Below are 21306 nucleotides of genomic sequence, written 5' to 3'. Positions count from 1 at the left end.
AGGAAGTATTTGTCTAGCATTTAAAATTTCTATATAAATATATAACTTATTTTGAATATTGTTGCTGCATTTTTATGAGAAAGCTTTTTTCTTTTCATGTTTTTGTGTTTTTTAAATGTTTTTTACTTATGGAAAATTATTTTATATGCAATGAAATATACAGAACCTAAGTGTACAATTCAATGAGTTTTTACGAATGCATACTCTTATGTAACACCACTAAACAACATATAGAACATTTCCATCTCCCACAGAAAATTCCCTTGGATACCCACTCTCCAAAGCAACCACTGTCATGATTTCAATCAGCAAAAGTTAGTTTAAGTTGTTCTTGGCTGTATGTACTCTTTAATGTCTGGTCTGTTTCTTTCAACATAATTGTGAAAATTTCAGTAATTGTTCTTTTTTACTATGGCAATTTCCCATCTTATGAATATTGCATTATTTGTGTGTGTGTGTGTCTGTGTGTACATGTAGCTTCTTCTAAACTAAGTATTTTGAATAAAATTGCCATACATATATTTTTTAAATCTTTTTTGTGGAATTCCTGGGTCATAGTCTAGATATGTGTTTGTGTGTAAGTAACTGACAGTTTTCTAAAATGGTTGTACTATTTTAAATACACCCCAACAGCAAAATAGGAGAGTTATAATTATTTCTCAATATCACCAGAATTTGGTGTTAACAGTCTTTTTAATTTAGACATTCCAGTTGGTGTCAACATTTTCTATCTTATTATAAGTTGTATTTTCATATCAGTGACGATTAATGATGTTAAACCCTCTATGAGTTTGATTTTTTTAGATTCGACACGTGAGTGACATTATGTAGTATTTACCTTTCTGTTTCTGGCTTATTTCGCTTGGCATAATGATTTTAAACATTTCTTCTTTTCATATATAAACATTTATAGTATAATCTCCTCTGGATAATTATATATCAAAATGTTTGGTTTTTTTCTTTCAGGTAAAATATTTTCTAATTTCCTTTGCAATTTCTTCTTTGAGCCATGGTTATATACAAATATGTTTCATTTCTGATTATTTGTAACTTTTCTAGATATTCTTATGTCATCAATTTTTAACTTATGTCATTGTCAGAGAATATATCTTTGACTTAATTTTTAAAAGCTGGCTGAGAAATTTTCAGTGGCTCAGCATATGATTTAACTTGTTGAATATTCTTCCATGCACACTTGAAAATAGTGTATATTCTTCGGTTATTGGCTATAATGTTCTATGTATTAGTCGAATGTGTTTGACACTAATGTTTTGCAAATCTAGATCCTTACAACTTTTCAGTTTATTCTATGAATTATTGAGAAGGGAATGTTAACATATCCCACAACGATTGTACATTTGTCTGTTTCTTCTTTCGGTTCTGTCAGTATTTGATTCATGTACTTCAAAGTTTGTTTTTTTTCCTTAACAAATACATATTTATGATTGCTATAACTTCCTAACTGACCCTTAATCATTATCAACTGTCTCTTTTATCTTTGGGAATATTTCTTGTCCTAAAAGTTCTTTTGTTTGGGAGCACCTGTCAGTTAGGCATCCAACCAGGTCAGGTCATGATCTCGTGGTTCATGAGTTCAAACCCAGTGTCGGGGTTTGTGCTGATAGCTCTGAGCCTGGAGCCTGCTTCGGATTCTGTGCCAACTTCTCCCTCTGTTCCACCCCGCTCGCACTCTGTCTCTCTTTATGTCAAAAATAAATAAAAAATAAAGAAATTTTTAATAAAAAATAAAAGTCTTTTGTTTGATATTAATATAGACATGCTTTTTAGTTTATTGTTTGCATTGTGTATCTTTTTCTATCCTTACTTTTGAATTATTTGTGTCATATTTATTTTTTTTTTATTTTTTTTTATTTTTTTTAAATTTTTTTTTCAACGTTTTTTATTTATTTTTGGGACAGAGAGAGACAGAGCATGAACAGGGGAGGTGCAGAGAGAGGGAGACACAGAATCGGAAACAGGCTCCAGGCTCCGAGCCATCAGCCCAGAGCCTGACGCGGGGCTCAAACTCACGGACCGCGAGATCGTGACCTGGCTGAAGTCGGACGCTTAACCGACTGCGCCACCCAGGCGCCCCGTATTTGTGTCATATTTAAACGTGTGCCTGGTGACAACAAAGTATGCCTCTTGTGGACAGCATATAATTGGGCCTTTCATTTGTATTGTGACTGACAATCTCTGCTTTTTAAATGAAGCATATATATATATATATATATATATATATATATATATATATATATATATATATTTAATTTTTAGAGAGAGAGAGAGCATGAGCTAGGGAGAGGGCAGAGGGAGAGTAAGAGAGAATCTTAAGCAGGCTCCCTGTTCAGCATGGAACCTGACACAGGGCTCGATTCCAGGCCCTGGATCATGACGTGAGCCCAAATCAAGAGTCTGATGCTCAATCTACTGAGCCATGAAGACGCCCCTAATCTGCACTTAAAGTCATTATTAATTTTATTGAATTTAGTTCTACTATTTGCTATTTGTTTTCTACTTGTCTTATCTCTTTTTTAGTTCCTCTCTTCTCTCTTTCTTGCCTTCCTTTGAGTTAATTGAATAGTTTTAGTTTTCTACTTTAATTAATCTGTTGGATTTTTAGCTATACTTATTTTTAGTGGTTGCTCAAGGAGATTACAATATCATTATTTAGTTTGTCATAGCTACTTAATATTGTACAACTTCACATAAAAATGTGAAGTTGCAGGGCACCTGGGTGGCTCAGTTGGTTAAGCAGCCAGCTTCAGCTCAGATCATGATCTTGCAGTCTGTGAGTTCGAGCCCCGCATCAGGCTCTGTGCTGACAGCTCAGAGCTTAGAGCCTGCTTCCAATTCTGTCTCTGTCTCCCTCTCTCTCTCTGACACTCCCTTGCTTGCTTTCTGTCTCTCTCTCTCAAAAATAATAAGCATTAAAAAATATTAAGTTGCAAAAATACAATTCCATGCATTTTGCCATATTTTGTGCTATTCATGTCATGCACTTGATATCTATATACTTTAAATAATTTACATATATGTACATTGTAAACCACAGTTTATTGTACTATGTTTCTTACAGGGCCAGTAGAGATTTAAATGAATTGAGAAAAGACCACATATCTTTTCTATATAATTATTGTTTCAGGTGTTCTTTATTTCAGTGACATTTCATCTAGGTTCATACTTCTAGTGTCATTGGCCTTTAACTTTCTTAAGACTTTCTTCTGTGCAGGTATGCTTGCATCAAATTCTCTCAGATTTTATTTACTTTAAATAGATTTATTTTGCTTCCACTTTTGAAGGATGTTTTTCTCTGGATATAAAATTCTGGATGGATAATTACCCCATCTCCCTGCCACCCTCCACACCCCAGTATTTTTCACTTTGAAAATGTCATTCCTTTGTCTTCTAGTACTTACTGTTTCCGATGAGATGTCAGCTGCCATTTATATTCTTAGCTCTGGTGTGTGATACATGTTACTTTTTCTGGCACTTCTCAAGACATTTTTCTTTATCTTTTCTTTAAGGCAGTTTGTCAGTGATATGACTAATGTGCTTTTTGTTGCATTTGTTTTTTGCTAAGGGTTCATTTAATTTTTTGTATTGATAAATATTTTCTGAAATTTGAGAAATTTCTGGTCATTATTTTTTCAAATATTTTTCTTCCTTCTTCTATCCTATTCTGAGACTCCATTTATAACCTCTTGATATCATCATCCTTTAAGTGACTGAGGCTTTATTAATTTTTTTCATTTTTTTCTATGTTCTTCAGATTGAGCTCTATTGATGTTTCACCAAGTTTATTGACAATATTCTGCTGTCTTTAAGCTGTTATAAGTCCAATGAATGTTTCATTTCAGATGTATTTTTAAGTTCTAGAATTTTGATTAATTCTGTTTCATTATCTCTGTTTCTCTGCTGAAATTCCCTATTCGGTTTCTAATTATGGTCATGTTTTCTGTTAAGTAAAATAAAATATTTACATAGTTTTAAATTTATTTTCTGATAATTCCTACACTTGAGGTATTCTGTGATTTTTTTTTCTGTTGAACACTTTTTTCTCTTGATTATGAGTCACATTTTCCTGTCACTAGTAATTTTCCTGCCTGCCTTGTAATTTTTAAATTTATATTAGACTTTGCTGGTGATGTTTTGCATAAACTCTGGATTTTGTTATCTTGTTCTTAAGGGTGTTAGTCTTTATTCTAACAGACTATTAAATTACTGAATGATGATTTTGTGAGTATGTGGTTTTGGTTTCTCTATTATCTACAGAGGAAATTCCTTGATCCTGGAACAGAGAATAAAGTAAATATATGATCCTTTTAGGATTTTAATATGAGGCCTGTGCTATTTACCAAGCCCTTAATTTGGTGGGATTGAAACTCCAAATTCCAAGGGCGGCTGGGGGGCTCGGTCAGTTAAGCATCCGACTTTAGCTCAGGTCCTGATCTCACAGCTCCTGAGTTGGAGCCCCATGTCAGACTCTGTGCTGCTAACTCGAAGCCTGGAGCCCACTTCAGATTCTGCAACTCCCAGTTTCTCTGCCCTTCCCCCACTCATGTTCTGTCTCTTTCTCCTTCAAAAATAAATAAACTTTAAAAAAAAATTAAAAAATATTGGATCTCCAAATTCTGTCTCCCCTGCACTGGGAAGCAATTAAAATTTCTACTCAGTTTTCCATCTGTTTCTTTCCACTGTGTTCCTCAGTCTGTCCTTATACATGTATGATTAAGAGAGTAGCCAAGGATTTCAGAGGAGTTTAGACCCAGAATTTAGGCCTACCCCCTTTTTGGCTCCCTCCTTTTCCAGCTACTTTGGCAGTCTCACATTCCATTCTCTGACACCTCAAGCCACAAGTTGTTTGTTTGTTTGTTTCCTCCATCCAGGGTGCATGGTTGTTATCTGCAGGAGATTTAATCTAATACAAACTGCTGTTGTATCATCAAAACAGATTCTCAAACTTACTATATTTGGGCGCTGAAATATTTTGATATACATTTTTGACTGCCTCTGCAAAATTATTTTTCGCATGATTTTGACAATTCTAGTCACACTGAACATTTTATTTACAATAGCCTTACTGAATATTTTGTGATAAGCACATAGAAGAGAGGTTTACATTGCAATAATATACATGACTCTAAAAGGAACAATAGTAGATATTTTTGTTCTTACAAATATTTTGGCAATCAGGGACTTTTCTATTGGCTACTTTATTTCACAGAATCCCCAGTCTCACTCGATCTTTTGATCCTTTCTCCTCTATTTGTTGTTTCTCTTTCCATCTCCTTTTATTCTCTCCCCACACCCTTACCCAGTGTGTGTGTGTGTGTGTGTGTGTGTGTGTGTGTGTGTGTATGCATGTCTCATGGAATCCCTCCCTGTAAACTCCAAATTCTTTTTTCTCTTTTGTAGAGCTTTCCCCAAACTTTAGATCAGGATTCCTTTTGTATATTTTAATCTATCAAGGTTTTCTGTGCAACTACACTCTTTAGAAAACAGGAATTGTTTCAAGCAGCATTTCATTACAATCAGCATTGGTGACACTTGTTCATCAATCAATACTGGTTACAGAATTGGTGACACTTCCTTCTTGAAATCTGTGCATGCATTCATCCATTTGTTCATTTATTTGTTAAATAAATACTTCCTTTCTAATGTTTTCTTTATTTTTGAGAGAGAGAGAGAGAGAGAGAGAGAGCGCATAAGCAGGGGAGGGGCTAAGAGAGGTGGGGACAGAGGATCTAAAGCTGACTCCACACTAACAGCTGCAAGCCCGATGTGGGGCTCAAACTCAGGAACCGTGAGATCATGACCTGAGCTAAAGTCAGATGCTCAACCGAGTAAGCCACACAGGTGCCCCTGTTAAACAAATATTTCTTAATATCAATATATGCCAGATATTATGCTTACCTAATTTTTTTTTATGATTTTATTTCCAGTTCTATTTGACTGCCCATTTACTACTAACTTTACAGAGACCCAGTTCATCATCTGCTGTTGTGAAACTATATATACAAATACTCCCCTTAAATGTTTATTTACTCTTATGATTTCCAAGCTTATATATGCATAATTATCCCAAATTGGCCTTTCTTGACCTCTTAAGCTAACTAACCCAATCTTCTCCTCCCAGATATCTCTATTCATGTTAACAAGATATGAAACTAACATGTAATTTACTCGAATCCCTCAAACAAATCCCCCCAAACCAGTATGTCTCATTTCTTCATTAGTGTCAATGATTCAGTTTAGTCTCCAGGTGCTATAGAGTTGTTCTTAATAGACAACTAACTGCTATGTAATTACTCCCTAAGAACTGCTTCAGATAAATAATTTCAAATCAAATTTGTCATTTTTGATTGATATTCTCATGAGATGGCTTGCTATCTAGAGCTGTCAAACTAGTGACTTTATAAAACAAATCAACTTATTTTCCCTCCAAGCAGAACATGTATAACCCATTTTCTTTACAGTATTCTCCAAAAACAAAGCAAAACAAAAGTTTTACTGAGATATTTTTATAAGTAAGCTGTGCATTCAGTTAATACTTGATTTAAAAACTATTATTACTATATCTGTGGTCCATAGAGTTTTGGGTCCCCCAGTTGTCTGTCTCTATGTGCAGTAGGACAGACACTTTAAACATTTTTAGGAAATTTTGTCCTGTTTACAGATACTTCTTCAGTTCTTTTTCGTGTGAATGGAATATGTTAAGATGATTTAATTTGGCACACTAATAACAGTATGTCAGTCCATATTCCCAGCTTTGTAACACCACCTGAAATCATGTTTATTTTGATAAATTCTGGCCCAGCTACTCCAAAATCTATTTCTGGAGTAAGCCAGACTGCTAGAGAGAAGAGTGCCTGAACTGAATAATTAGAACCTCTGAAGAAATAGTTTTACCAAACCATGTTTGATAGTTACTCTGCTCACTCACATTGAGAGACATTGTAAGAAAGAGCCAAGTTAAAGATACTTGGCATTTACTATGTAAGGATGTTGTTGAGGATATTGTTCATTAAATTACATTGTAACCTGTTTATCTGATTTTTTTTTTTGAGAGAGAGAGAAATATATCTCTCATCTCAGTAACAGGTTATTGCATTTTCTTATTCATTTAATTTTTCTTTATTTATAATCACAGAGATTTACAATCTTGAGTTTTTCCTTTGTATTACTTTCTGTAACACAGGGCCAAATCATAGCCTCCCTCTAGGAAGGGTACAGTGTACTTTTTATCTGTTGACCCGATTCCTGGGTTCATTCTATGTTGTACTCTTCGCTGCCCAAAAAATAATCACATTTTGCTGATATTCTTTTGCCTTTTTTAAAAGCTCTGTTTCTAATTATTCTTTGTTATTATTGTAATCTGCATTGTACTGTATATATACAACATCTAACCACTTTCTATCAAATTAAACTTTTCCTATTAACTAGCTATGGGGAGGCTCAGGCTTTTCTTAAGTTTAGACTTTACAAATTCATTCTGTTGATTGCTCTCTAGTGCCTCCAGTAGTTACCTAAACTCACCTCTCAAACTTTCAGTGCCTTTCAGTAACATAACACAACACTTTATGGCCCCCTCTTTTTTTCTTATTACTTCCTTAAACTTTCTTTATTCCAGTCTAGTATACTTTCTAGACTTTGACAATTTGTAGCTACTTCTATCTTTCCCATACTCATTGTGTTTAAACATCTTTTCCAGCACGTATTTACTGATTCTCAATTGTTCCTCCAAATTATAGCCACTAGATATTCTTCCATTGAAACTTTCCTTTGGGCATCACCTATTTGTGGTGGTTTCTGTTAGCTAAATTACTTTTCGTATGTGTATGAAAAACAACTTATACCCTAAGACTAATAACTTGCTCACACCATTCAGTGTGAATGTTCAGTAATTGCTATTGATTAAATTCAAATTAGTGCAAAATTTGTATCTGGTAGGATGAAATATTTTTTGCACTGAACTTTGTAGGAATTTCTATTTTTATATTGATTCATACTGAGTTAGTGTTGGTAAACTGTACTTTTATTTGTATAAGATCACATATTAGTATTTTGTGTTTCTAAAAAGACTGTAGATTATTTAAAATTAGTAGAGACAAAAATATTCTTAATAACCTAGGAAACATTGTGTTCATACTTTTTAAAATTTTATAAATATAATTTATAAATATAAATTTTCAGGCATCTGTTTTGCTTAAAAGAAAGTACCTCTGCAGTGGAAGATAAAAAATATAGTCATAAATAATTAAGGAAACTTGGTCTTTCATGTTAGTATACTTAATCAGGTCAGTGAGAAGTCAATACAGACTACCATAAGAATCTTATCATGGGAGGTTGGCAACTGCTCATAACTGATATTCAGAAGTTTAGAGAATAATTACACTTTATACACACTTTCATCTTCTAAGTGGAACCCTACTAAATAGTAACAACTGACATGTATTCAACCTACAACAAATGTCACTTATATAGTTCTATAGCTTTCATTTCAATCATGATGAAAGTACTTCACAGATAAGAATAATTTATGAATAAAAGTGTAATTTATGGAATACCTTGCCAGTGAATGTTGATCGCTTCATCACAGTTCAGTCATGTTTAGAAAATCTAAGCAAGCTGTGTGATTACTCCAGGAAGCATGGAATGATGTGTTCAAATTAGTACCATCTGTGGATAGAAAAAAATTGAGGTTTTTGGTCATTCTTAAAGAATGGAAATCCGATTCTCCATGCTAAAATGAGTGTAATCCTTTTTGTATCTGTAATTCAATAGGGCAGTTGCTTTGAAATAGTCTAGTTCAACACGCAGTTCATCAAAAGAGAAGATACCGCATATAAATGCTGGTCATTTATGAGTGCCACTGAGGTAGCCTTTAAAAAAAACTGTCTATGAGTTATACTATGTATTTGGCTTCAACTTAGATTTATTTCTGGTTTATCTTTCTAAATAAATTTATTTGGGATATGTGCGTAAAATTTTGCACCACGTGAAAACCAAAGGACTGTTTGAATGAAACATAATTTATGCATACAGTCAACACTTATTGAGTGCCCAGTATGTGCCAGACACTATGTATCTGTGGAAGGTCCATCACTGTGTCTGTCAAATGGAGGGCAACTCAATTGTTGTTCCTCTTCCTTTAGTCAGGTTACAAAAAATTCTTCTTTTTTCCTTATCAAGTTAAATTACTATCCTTTTAGACCTTTTTTCCTCCTCTGTGTTATTTATTTGGAAAACATAAGGTCTGTGAACCAGAATTAATCTGCTGAAAATTTTTACTATGTAACATATTTTGCCATTGGAGTCTTCATTCCTAAGATCTGAATATTGGAGGGGGGAAAATTGGTCATAGAACCATGGGCATTTAGTCATCCCTTTTGTTGAATTAGGAAAAGGGTAGACTCTTGCCTTCTCCAGTTCATTGGATAACTAATGCATCCCTTTTTCTTTCCACTTTAATTGCTTAGTAAACCCTGGGTAAGGGAAATTGATCATGGACTCAAAAGAGAGGGAAATATGTAGATCATACTCCCTGTTTCCCAGGAAAGAAGAGAGTCTATGGTTTTAATGCAGTTGAAAAGTCAACACTAAACTTCTCAAGTATCCCCACTGCTCTTAGGGATAAAACTAAAAATCTTGAATCCAGTTCAGAAGGCTCAACATTATCTGATTCTGGCTTATATCTCCAGCTTCCTACCTTTATCCATGTCCTTGTGGACTCAGATATGTTTCTTAAGGGTTCCTAAAAACTCTCTTTTCCCTCAGAATCTTAACACATCCTGATGTTTTCACCTAGGAAGCTACATCTTCTCTGTTATCTAATTAAATTAAAGCCTTTCCTGACCATTTATCTAAATCAAATCTCCTGCTACTCTTACTCATTTGTTCATACATTAAAAAAATATTTATTGAGTGCCTGTTTTGTTGCAAGCATTACTCTAGACCTTCAGAGACACAGTCTAGTATGTAGATTGATATTTGCATGTGTATATAATAAATAATAAGCATACACGTTTTGGAGTAATTAATCGTTTTTATTGATATGAATGTAGAATCAAAACCTTTCTAGATCTTTGGTGTACATGTTGGAACGAAGTGGCAATGAAAAGAGGATTAGAGGGCACCTGGGTGGCTCAGTTGGTTGAGCATATGGTTCTTGATTTTGGCTTAGATCATGATCCCAGAGTTGTGGGATCCAGTCTCACATCAGGCTATGCACTGAGTGTGAAGCCTGCTTAAAATTCATTTCTCTCTCTCTCTCTCTCTCTCTCTCTCTCTCTCTCTCTGTGTGTGTGTGTGTGTGTGTTCCTCTCCTTGTCTCTAAAATAAAATTTTTTAAAAAATTAAAAAAATAAAAAAGGATTAGGCCTATAGAAGGTGGGTTTTCAGAGTAGAATTAATATTTATAGGAGGGTGACTATCAGTTCAAAACAATGAGGTACAGGGGCACCTGGGTGACTCAGTAGGTTAAATGTTTGACTCTTGGTTTCAGCTCAGGTCATGATCTCATAGTTCATGAGATCAAGCCCCACATTGGGCTCTGCACTGGCAGCACAGAGCCTGCTTAGGATTCTCTCTCTCCCTCTCTTTCTGCCCCCTCTTCTCCTCAAATAAATAAGTAAAAACATTTTAAAAACCCAACGAAGGACAAACTAATAGAGGTATCTGGAAATAAATTTTAAAAGAAGCCCCTCAAGATTTTGAGTTTCCTTTTGCTCTACATATTTAAGCAGAGGCCAGAAAAGTAGAAGTTGGTCATTTTAAAGGAGGAAATTGTATTAGTATTCTATTGTCATGTCACAAGTTACCACAAATTTAGTGGTTTAAAACCACACTTATTGCTTATTACACAGTTCTGTTGGTCAGAAGTTTGGCTATGTTATGCCTGGATTCCTTACCCAGAGATTCACAAGCTGAAATCAAGGTGTCATTCAGCTGTATTCTCATGTGGAGCTCAATCCTCTTCTAAGCTCACAAGTTTGGGGCAGAATTTGGTTTCTTACAGTTGTAGATCTCAGATTCCCATTTCCTGGCTGGCTCATAGCCAAGAGGTTGCTCTTAATTTCTAGAGATAGTCCTAGATTCTTTACCATATGGCCCTCTTCTTCAAAACCAGCAATGGATAAATTTTTGTACATTGAATATATCTCTTGTCTAGAATATGTTACTTCCTCTGTAATGAGCCAAAGAAAACTCTCTGCTTTTAAAGGACTCATGCTATAAAATCAGGTCTACTGGATAATCTCTGCCTCTTTTGTTTATTTTTTATTTTTTAAAAGTTTTCATTTAAATTTCAGTTAACAGTGTAATACTGGCTTCAGGTGTACACTATAATAATTCAACATTTCCATACAACACCCAGGGCTTATCACAAGTATATTCCTTAACTGATTTGGTTTCTTAATTACAGCTGAAAAAACTTTTCCATATCAGCACCTATAGCAGTGCTTGGTTGAAAAACTGAACGGAGGGGAGTATACAAGGGGCAGGAATCTTGGGGGACATCTGCCTACCTAAAGGTCAGACATAAAAAGCCAAATTGACCAGGATCATCTCTAAACTTCCATCAAATTCTAACCCTGTCATCTTTTGATTCATTTGCCTGTTCCATGAATTCAACCACCAAAATAGATCTGAAAATGTATTTATTTCTTATTGCTACTATCTTCTTTGTCCTGAACACATCCAGTGGTCTATAAATTTGTCCCTTCTCCTGTTGTGTAATTACCAGACAAGACTTGATAAAATGTATTTCTGAACATCTCACTCTGACACCTTGATAGCTTTCCATTGCCTGACAAACTGTAAGTCCTTCTAACACAGTATGGTCCCCAGTTATTGTACAGCCTGTTTGTAATTGCCAATATGAATTATAAACTATAGTTGAACTTGACTTAGATCACATTACCCCCTCTTCTAAGTCTCTACCTTTATAATCAGTGAAATTCTCACATGCCACCTTTTCACTTAAAACTTTCCTGAACCCTCAAATCACCCATATGTCTAAATTTGTTTTCTCTTCAGGTGGTCTGAGTTCAAATTTAGTGGCTATGAGATTTAAGTAAATTATGGAAGTTCTACCTTTTATAGAAATTCAATTAAAAAATTTTTTTAATGTTTATTTTTGAGAGAGAGAGGGAGAGAGAGAGAGCAAACAGGGAAGGGGCAGAGAGAGAGGGAGACACAGAATCAGAAGCAGGCTCCAGGCTCTGAGCTGTTAGCACAGAACCCGACGGAGGGCTCAAACCCACAAACCATGAGATCATGACCTGAGCCAAAGTCAGACGCTTAACCAACTGAGTGACCCAGGTGCCCCTGGAAATTCTATTTTTTAATCAGATCTAAAACTGATTCCTCTATAAGGTATATTTTCCTTAAAAATAACTTTTTCTCTAGTTGCTTTTCTGCATAACTAAAAATAGAAGAGGGGTGTGTTGTAGGTAGCATATCAAGTATTCTGTTTGTAATGCTACTTTGAAGGTTAATGTTTAATTAAATACAGTAAGATTCAATGATAACTATTAGTATTGGAAAATAGAGTAATTTAATCATATGGCTTTAGTTATCTACTTCTTGTTTTCCATTGCATTAGACTTTGTCTTCTCTTCCAGATTTAGGCAAATATATAAGCAATAGATCTATAGATAATTCAATACAAATTTAAGAGGAAATTAAAATTTTTAACTGGAGTCTAGGCCTTTCTACAGAACTCCAGACTAATGTATCCATCTACTATTTGACATCTCTTTCTGGGTATCTGCTAGGCATTTCAAAGTTAACATGCTCAAAATAAATTCTTAATCTCTCTCCCCAAGGCTTACTCTTTCCAGCTTGCTTAATAATGACTTCATCTTTCTGTTTGCTCAATCCAGAGACCATAGGGCGTTCCTCTACTCTCTTTCCCTTCCACCTCACATGTCATGCATCAGCAAATCCTGTCAGCTCCCTTTCAAATGATGTTCAGCTCTGAAAGCTGTTCATTTCTGCTGCTGCAATCTGGGTCAGACCATCATGATCTGTTGTGTTGACACTGCAACAGCCTACTAATTGCTCTCCCTGTTTTCACCCTTATCTCCCTTCAGTCTATGCTCTGCACAGTGACTGGTGCAATTCCATGAAAACATGTTAGAGCCTGTCATTCCTCTGCTCAAATGAAAGTCATTAACAATGTCCTACAATGTCATACACAATCTAGCCTTCATTATTTCCTCTTAGACTGCAACTCCTTCTAGCCACACTGGCCTCCTTGTTATTCTCCAAATATACCAAGCATAGCTCCAACTTAGTGCCTATAATCATGCATTTTCCCCTGCAGGGAATGTCCTTTTTTCAAATATTCCCATGGTTTTCCCCAAGCCTTCATCAGGAACTTCATGCCTTCTAATCTAAAGAGCTTAGATTAGAACTTCACGTCTTCTCTGACTACTCAATTAAAAATGTCAATATCCCTAGATCATCTCTCTCTCTTTCCTATTTCTTCCTTATTTCTCCCCATAACAGCAATCATCATCTAAAATATTATATACAATATTTACTTATACTTTTATTGTGTAAATGCTGTTAAGCACTTGACACAAATTAGGTGCTCATTAGATATTTATTGAATCCTGAATTAATATGATATGTTTAGGGGTCACCTCGGTGGCTCAGTCAGTTAAGCATCTGACTTTGGCTCACGTCATGATCTTGCAGTTCCTGAGTTCTGGCTGCATATCAGTCTCTGCACTGACAAAGTGGAGCCTGGTTGGGATTCTCTCTCGCCCTCTCCCTTTCTGTCCCTCCCCCATTTTTGCACTCTCCCTGCTTTCTTTCAAAATAAGTAAATAAACTTAAAAAAACATATGATGTTTAGGAATGAATGGGTTTTCTAACTCATCATTTTCTTATTTTTAAATGTGACTATTGTTATACAGCTTTTGTGAATTATATAATTTTCACACAAGTCACTTGGTATCATTCTATCTCAGCCTTCTAAGCAAAAACCCTTGTACACACACACAGGGAAAGGCATGGTTGAAGAAAGTGCTTATACCACGTAGTGCATTGTTCTTTCGTATTCCTAACCATAACATGCTTGTATTATTACTAATTCAATAAATGGCTATTTCTTGAAAATAAGACATAAGCCTTATGTATATTGAGTCCTTAACACCAGGCTCAGAGGCTGACACATGATATGTATATAGCAAACCAGTGGTTAATATGAAATCTATTAAGTGACTCCAAGTAGGACTATGTGATTGTGGGTAATATACAGATACCTTAGTCTGTGTATTTTTAAAATTTTTTTAACGTTTATTTTTGAGAGAGAGAGAGAGAGAGAACACGAGTAGGGGAGGGTCAGACAGAGAGGGAGACACAGAATCCAAAGCAGGCTCCAAGCTCTGAGCTGCCACCACAGAGCCCTACATGGGGCTCAAACTCACGAACTGTGAAATCATGGCCTGAACAGAAGTCTGATGCTCAACTGACTGAGCCACCCAGGTGCCCCTTAGTCTGTGTATTAATATTAGTCTTCTGGATGATATTCTAGAAAAGATTTTGTCAGTTTTAGATATATGTAAGATAAAATAAAAATCAGCTAATTAAATAAATCAATTAAGTTAATATTGTTTATTTAGAATTATTTTATATTCAGCATTTACTATGTATAAGATGTAATTGTGTCTATATAGACATTTAAATATGAGTATGTTTTTCTTGGGAACTGAATATTAAAACTCAGACCGTACCCAGGGAAGTACGTAAGTTTAAATGAGCATATAGTTTTCTTTTGTACCAGTACTTATATATGAAGCCAAAGTAAGTTTATATAAGATTCTTATGAGTGAATTTGGGAGCAAAATTGGGAATTGATAAGATCACAGTTGTTTTGCCCTCTACCGTTTGAACCAGCGGTCTCTGAAGCATCACCTTAAGGTTCTGCTCATTAAATGAGGTGATACTAATCTAAGGGCAGTTGTAATAAGAGATTGCCACTAGGTGCATAATAGGGACATATTTTTTAATCCATTTCTTCCTTCCATTTAGAAAATTTTTGGTAATTCTAATTGTTTTCGATTTTTCTCCCTTAATTTTTAGTCCCCAGTGTACCCACAAATATTGCTTTTTCTAATGTTCAGTCAACTAGTGCAACATTAACATGGATGAGACCTGACTCTATTCTTGGCTACTTCCAAAATTACAAGATCACCACTCAGTTGCGGGCTCAGAAATGCATAGAATGGGATTCTGAAGAATGTGTTGAGTATCAAAAAACCCAATACCTTTATGAAGCTAACCTAACTGAAGAGACAGTGTATGGATTAAAGAAATTTAGATGGTACAGATTCCAAGTGGCTGCCAGCACCAATGCTGGTTATGGCAATGCTTCAAATTGGATATCTACACAAACCCTGCCTGGCCGTAAGTATTATCTTGTATGTGTATTTATACTTCTGCATTCAAGAAAAAGCTCTTTGAATGATTTTCCACAAAAATCACTCAAAGTATATGTAATAATTGCTCTTGCAACTTTAATTTTATTTTTAAAACTAGTTAGCCTACTTGCTTAGACAGCATTAATCATAATTAGCTAAATAAATTTCTGGTGCTTATCCTGAACACTATCTACATGGAATTTTAATGGCTTCTATGCAAAAGAAATAAGTATTACACACTTATAAATAAATACATATACACACACATTGATATCTGTTAATGATTTCTACTTAATACAGTTGTGTATAAAATCGCTGAACATGAGAATAACTGAATTAGTGTATACACTAATGCACATAGTACCATTTGTTTTTCATTTAATTGAATCCCAATGGGAAATTCAATTTCAAACATTATTTGTTAGGGCTTTTCTCAGACTTTCAGAGTTGTACCGAGGTCCTAGAGTCTTCTCTTGCAATAAAGCATTATGTGCCTCTCTTGTAGTATTATTAGGCTATACTGATTGCCACTGAGCACCCTTAGTCCATGCCTACCTTTTCACTTCATGTATAGATGCTTTGCTACTTTTAAGCCAGACTTTACAACCTTTTCAGTGACTTTAGACGCACGTGCGTGCGCACACACACACACACACACACACACACACTCTTGCAATAGCTGAGACAGATCTCTCAGCAAGCAGCTTTTCAGCTTGTGCTTTTTACCTAATAAAATTCTGAGGAAGGAAATACCAAGAGTGCAACTCCTAGCTTGAGATATGGGGAAGGAAAAAATACAAAGAAAAAACACATAATAATTTTTCAAAATTATTCTGCCATCTACCTATCTTTCAGGACTTTTGTATTCAAGAAAAATCTCTTTACATGCTTTTCCATAGAAATCACTCAAAGTATAGGTAAGATGCTCTTGCTACTTTAGTTTTATATTTTAAAACTAACTGATTACTCTACTTGGTTAGATAATATGATTACCCATTAGTAAGTAAATAAATGTCTATTATTTATCCTGAACACTATCTACATAGAATTGTAATGTCTTCCATAAAAAAACAAATAAATTATAAATCAAGTCCTGCAAGTCAGAGCTCAGGAATGGCTGCACAATCTGAAATGCCACTTCCACCCCAAGATATTCATAGGAAATTTCAAGTTGACCGGGTCGCCCATCTCAACACCATCCCACATAAGCCGTCCAAATAGGGACCTTAAGTTATCATTCTTCTCTCTTGATCAAGACTGTTACTAGATGATTCCTTTCAAATCCAAATCACATTTTCCTAAAAGTTTTTGATACCTATAGGTAGAGTAACATACACACGTGCAAACACACACACACACACACACACACACACACACACACACACACACAGATTGTCAGTGATAAATAGATGCTGTTGTAGATCTTTATAGATAGAGAAATAAACTTTGATCTAGAAGTTTTATTTTTAGGTCCCTGATTGTGCCTCTTGTTAACTCTTCCCAGGAGTACCTGGCATAATGTTTGCATAAAATTCCAATCAATATTTGTTAATGCAACACAACATTTGAGATAGAATCCATGTGATTCAGCCTTCAACACAATTATCCAGCTTCTGCTCCTTGTAGCACTTTGACTTGGGTTCTATAGTATCCTCTCTTCTGGTTTTTCTATCTTCGCTGGTAACTCTTTTCAGTCTTCTTTGCTCATTCTTTTTTTTAACTCTAAGTGTTGGAGAGCCCATATATCTATATTTGACCTTTTTCTGTTTCAATACACAACCCTTAGGAGATCTGATCTTCAAGTAACCTTATCCTGTCCTATGGCTTTAAAGTCTTATTCTCAAATATCTATTTCCAGCTCTGACTCCTCCCTAGAACCCAGATCAGTATATGTACCTGGTCAATTGACATCATTGGGCATGTGTGTCAAATATAACTCTGAAAGTTAATGTGGTCTAAACACTAAACCTTTCATCCTCCAACCTTCCCTGTTTCAGTAAAGTTCACCATTACTCATCTGGTTGCAGAAAATGAAAATCTAGGCAGAATTCTGTTCCTCCTCAACTCTGCCAATGATTTATTTCAACTGTGCCATCTAAATACATCCCTTCATTTGCATTGCTACAATACCAGTCCTGTCCTTGTTACTACTACCACTGCATTGACCTCTTACTGACTTCCTGAGCTTTTAGGCCCATCTTTTTAAACCTAAATCAGATGATGTCACCTCTTTGTTTAAAGCCATTCAAAGAATTTCCATTACTTTAGAATAAAATTCAAATTTCTTAACACGATTAAAAAAGCCCTACATGACCTAGCTCTTACTTAACCCTCTAACCTCATCTGTAACTACTTTCCCCTCACTATACCCACCATTTACTTTTTCTGTTGCTTAATTGCACTTGACTCCCAGAACTTGGGCCTCTGCACCCCTTCTTCCTTTTGACTGGAATGCTCTTTTACTTCCATCTTCACATGAGCAGCTTTTCATAATGTATACCTCTACTTAAATGATTCCTGCCCAAAATGGATTTCTCTGACCACCCAATTTAAAATAGCCTTGCAGTATTTTTTTAGAATGCCATCTTACCTTAATGAGCATTTATAATTATGCAATAGCTTTTTTATTTTTATTTGTTTTTAGAATCTGTCTTGACCATTGCTATTTCTATTGCCTAGAGAATGGTTCCTGGTAAGAGTAGGTACTCTGTAAATATTTTCTAAGTGAGTGAAACTTCATTTAATAAAGTGGGTAGGGGAGAATGAACTGTCTTCCAGTTCAGGTGATACTGAGCATGATGGTGCCATAACACAGAGAAGAAAACTATGGAACAATCAAATTTGGGTTGGGTTTATTAAATAAATATGGTTATTTTGAACCTATTGATTTTGAGAAGGAGTAACTATTCTAATCCAATTAACTAGAAAACAGAAAGAAATACATACTTAGAGATAAGAAAGTAGGTAAAGTAGGAGTTTTAGTTTCATCAGCCAATAGGAATAAATAAAAATTACATATGAAGATTTGATTAAAAAATGATACATTGAATGAATGAATAAACTTTAAAGTCCCAGAAGGGCAACTGGGTGGCTCAGTCGGTTAGGCGATGGACTTCAGCTCAGGTCATGATCTCCAGTTTGTGAGTTCGAGCCCCACATCAGGCTCTGTGCTGACAGCTCAGAGCCTGGAGCCTGCTTCAGGTTCTATGTCTCCCTCTCTCTCTGCCCCTCCCCTGCTACCATTCTGTCTCTGTCTCTGTCTCTCTCTCTCTCTTTCTCTTTCAAAAATAAATAAACATTAAAAAAATTTTTAAAAAAGTTTAAGTCCCAGGGCAACTGAAGTTAAGTGAAAGGGTACTATAATGAATGAAGCAGGCTGTTATTTTTTTTATAATATATGAAATTTATTGTCAAATTGGTTTCCATACAACACCCAGTGCTCATCCCAAAAGATGCCCTTTTCAGTGCCCATCACCTACCCTTCCCTCCCTCCCACCCCCCCATAACCCTCAGTTTGTTCTCAGTTTTTAAGAGTCTCTTATGCTTTGACTCTCTCCCACTCTAACTTCTTTTCTTTTTCCTTCCCCTCCCCCATGGGTTTCTGTTAAGTTTCTCAGGATCCACGTAAGAGTGAAAACATATAGTATCTGTCTTTCTCTGTATGGCTTATTTCACTTAGCACCACACTCTCCAGTTCCATCCACGTTGCTACAAAAGGCCATATTTCATTCTTTCTCATTGCCACGTAGTACTCCATTGTGTATATAAACCACAATTTCTTTATCCATTCATCATTTGATGGACATTTAGGCTTTTTCCACAATTTGGCCATTGTTGAGAGTGCTGCTATAAATCTTGGGGTACAAGTGCCCCTATGCATCAGTACTCCTGTATCCCTTGGATAAATTCCTAGCAGTGCTACTGCTGGGTTATAGGGTAGGTCTATTTTTAATTTTTTGAGGAACCTCCACACTGTTTTCCAGAGTGGCTGCACCTATTTGCATTCCCACCAACAGTGCAAGAGGGTTCCCATTTCTCCACATCCTCGCCAGCATCTATAGTCTCCTGATTTGTTCATTTTGGCCACTCTGATTGGCGTGAGGTGATATCTGAGTGTGGTTTTGGTTTGTATTTCCCTGATGAGGAGCGACATTGAGCATCTTTTCATGTGCCTCTTGGCCATCCGGATGTCTTCTTTAGAGAAGTGTCTATTCATGTTTTCTGCCCATTTCTTCACTGGATTATTTGTTTTTTGGGTGTGGAGTTTGGTGAGCTCTTTATAGATTTTGGATACTAGCCCTTTGTCCGATATGTCATTTGCAAATATCTTTTCCCATTCTGTTGGTTGCCTTTTAGTTTTGTTGATTGTTTCCTTTGCTGTGCAGAAGCTTTTTATCTTGATGAGGTCCCAATAGTTCATTTTTGCTTTAATCCCCTTGCCTTTGGGGATGTGTCAAGTAAGAGATTGCTGCGGCTGAGGTCAGAGAGGTCTTTTCCTGCTTTCTCCTCTAAGGTTTTGATGGTTTCCTATCTCACATTCAGGTCCTTTATCCATTTTGAGTTTATTTTTGTGAATTGTGTAAGAAAGTGGTCTAGTTTCATTCTTCTGCATGTTGCTGTCCAGTTCTCCCAGCACCATTTGTTAAAGAGACTGTCTTTTTTTCCATTGAATGTTCTTTCCTGCTTTGTCAAAGATGAGTTGGCCATACGTTTGTGGGTCTAGTTCTGGGGTTTCTATTTTATTCCATTGGTCTATGTGTCTGTTTTTGTGCCAATACCATGCTATCTTGATGATGACAGCTTTGTAGTAGAGGCTAAAGTCTGGGATTGTGATGCCTCCTGCTTTGGTTCTCTTCTTCAAAATTACTTTGGCTATTCAGGGACTTTTGTGGTTCCATATGAATTTTAGGATTGCTTGTTCTAGTTTCGAGAAGAATGCTGGTGCAATTTTGATTGGGATTGCATTGAATATGTAGATAGCCTTGGGTAGTATTGACATTTTAACAATATTTATTCTTCCAACCCATGAGCACGGAATGTTTTTCCATTTCTTTATATCTTCTTCAATTTCCTTCATAAGCTTTCTATAGTTTTCAGCATACAGATCTTGTACATCTTTGGTTAGATTTATTCCTAGGTATTTTATGCTTCTTGGTGCAATTGTTAATGGGATCAGTTTCTTTATTTGTCTTTCTGTTGCTTCATTATTAGTGTATAAGAATGCAACTTATTTCTGTACATTGATATTGTATCCTGTGACTTTGCTGAATTCATGTATCAGTTCTAGAAGACTTTTGGTGGAGTCTATCGGGTTCTCCATGTATATTATCATGTCATTGAAGCAGGCTGTTATAAGGCAGTTGGGAATGGTGGAAGCTGTGACAAATTAACAGAGAATGTGCTGTCTAAAGTCTGATGAGTGTCCTATAAGCAGGCCGTGCTATCAGGACTTCTGATGTTCTCAGAGAAATGGGAAATTTAGGTTTTTTTAAATGTGAAAACATTCCATTTCTTGCTTGTGATAATTATTTTTTAATATAAAAGCATTTAGTTGTTCAAACTAAGCACATCAGTAGCCCAGATCTGTCCCGTGGAAGCTAATTTGTAGCCTTTGGTTAAAATAAACGGTGTGCCTGTGCATCTGCTAACACTGAGGATTCCCATCCTACTCCTTACAGTCATCTCACTCAGATAGTACCTGCTTTGGGGCACTACGGTGAGCCAGCAAGTGGGCTCTCCGCATGCATCATCTCCTCAAGCACTCCAGATATAAGGCTAGATGTTCAATTAGCATAGAATAACGATTAGCATGATTTATTCAGAATCTGGTAAATGAAACGGTAAAGTTGAGGTTTTAAAGTATCCCACATTC

General features: G+C 35.7%; 1 protein-coding gene across 1 annotated transcript in view; it reads left to right on the top strand.

The window, feature by feature from the left end:
- The window catches only part of PTPRQ (protein tyrosine phosphatase receptor type Q), a 203310-nt gene that overhangs the window by 90932 nt on the left and 91072 nt on the right, over window positions 1–21306 (top strand). Inside the window, exon 27 of the mRNA XM_058682209.1 lies at window positions 15097–15420. Within this exon, the coding sequence (XP_058538192.1) occupies window positions 15097–15420 (324 nt within the window). The remainder of the gene's footprint in view (window positions 1–15096; window positions 15421–21306) is intronic.

Source organism: Neofelis nebulosa, chromosome 8, assembly GCF_028018385.1.
Source record: "Neofelis nebulosa isolate mNeoNeb1 chromosome 8, mNeoNeb1.pri, whole genome shotgun sequence".
In the NCBI taxonomy this organism is placed as follows: Eukaryota; Metazoa; Chordata; class Mammalia; order Carnivora; family Felidae; genus Neofelis; species Neofelis nebulosa.
This window is presented reverse-complemented; position numbering and strand designations above follow the sequence as displayed.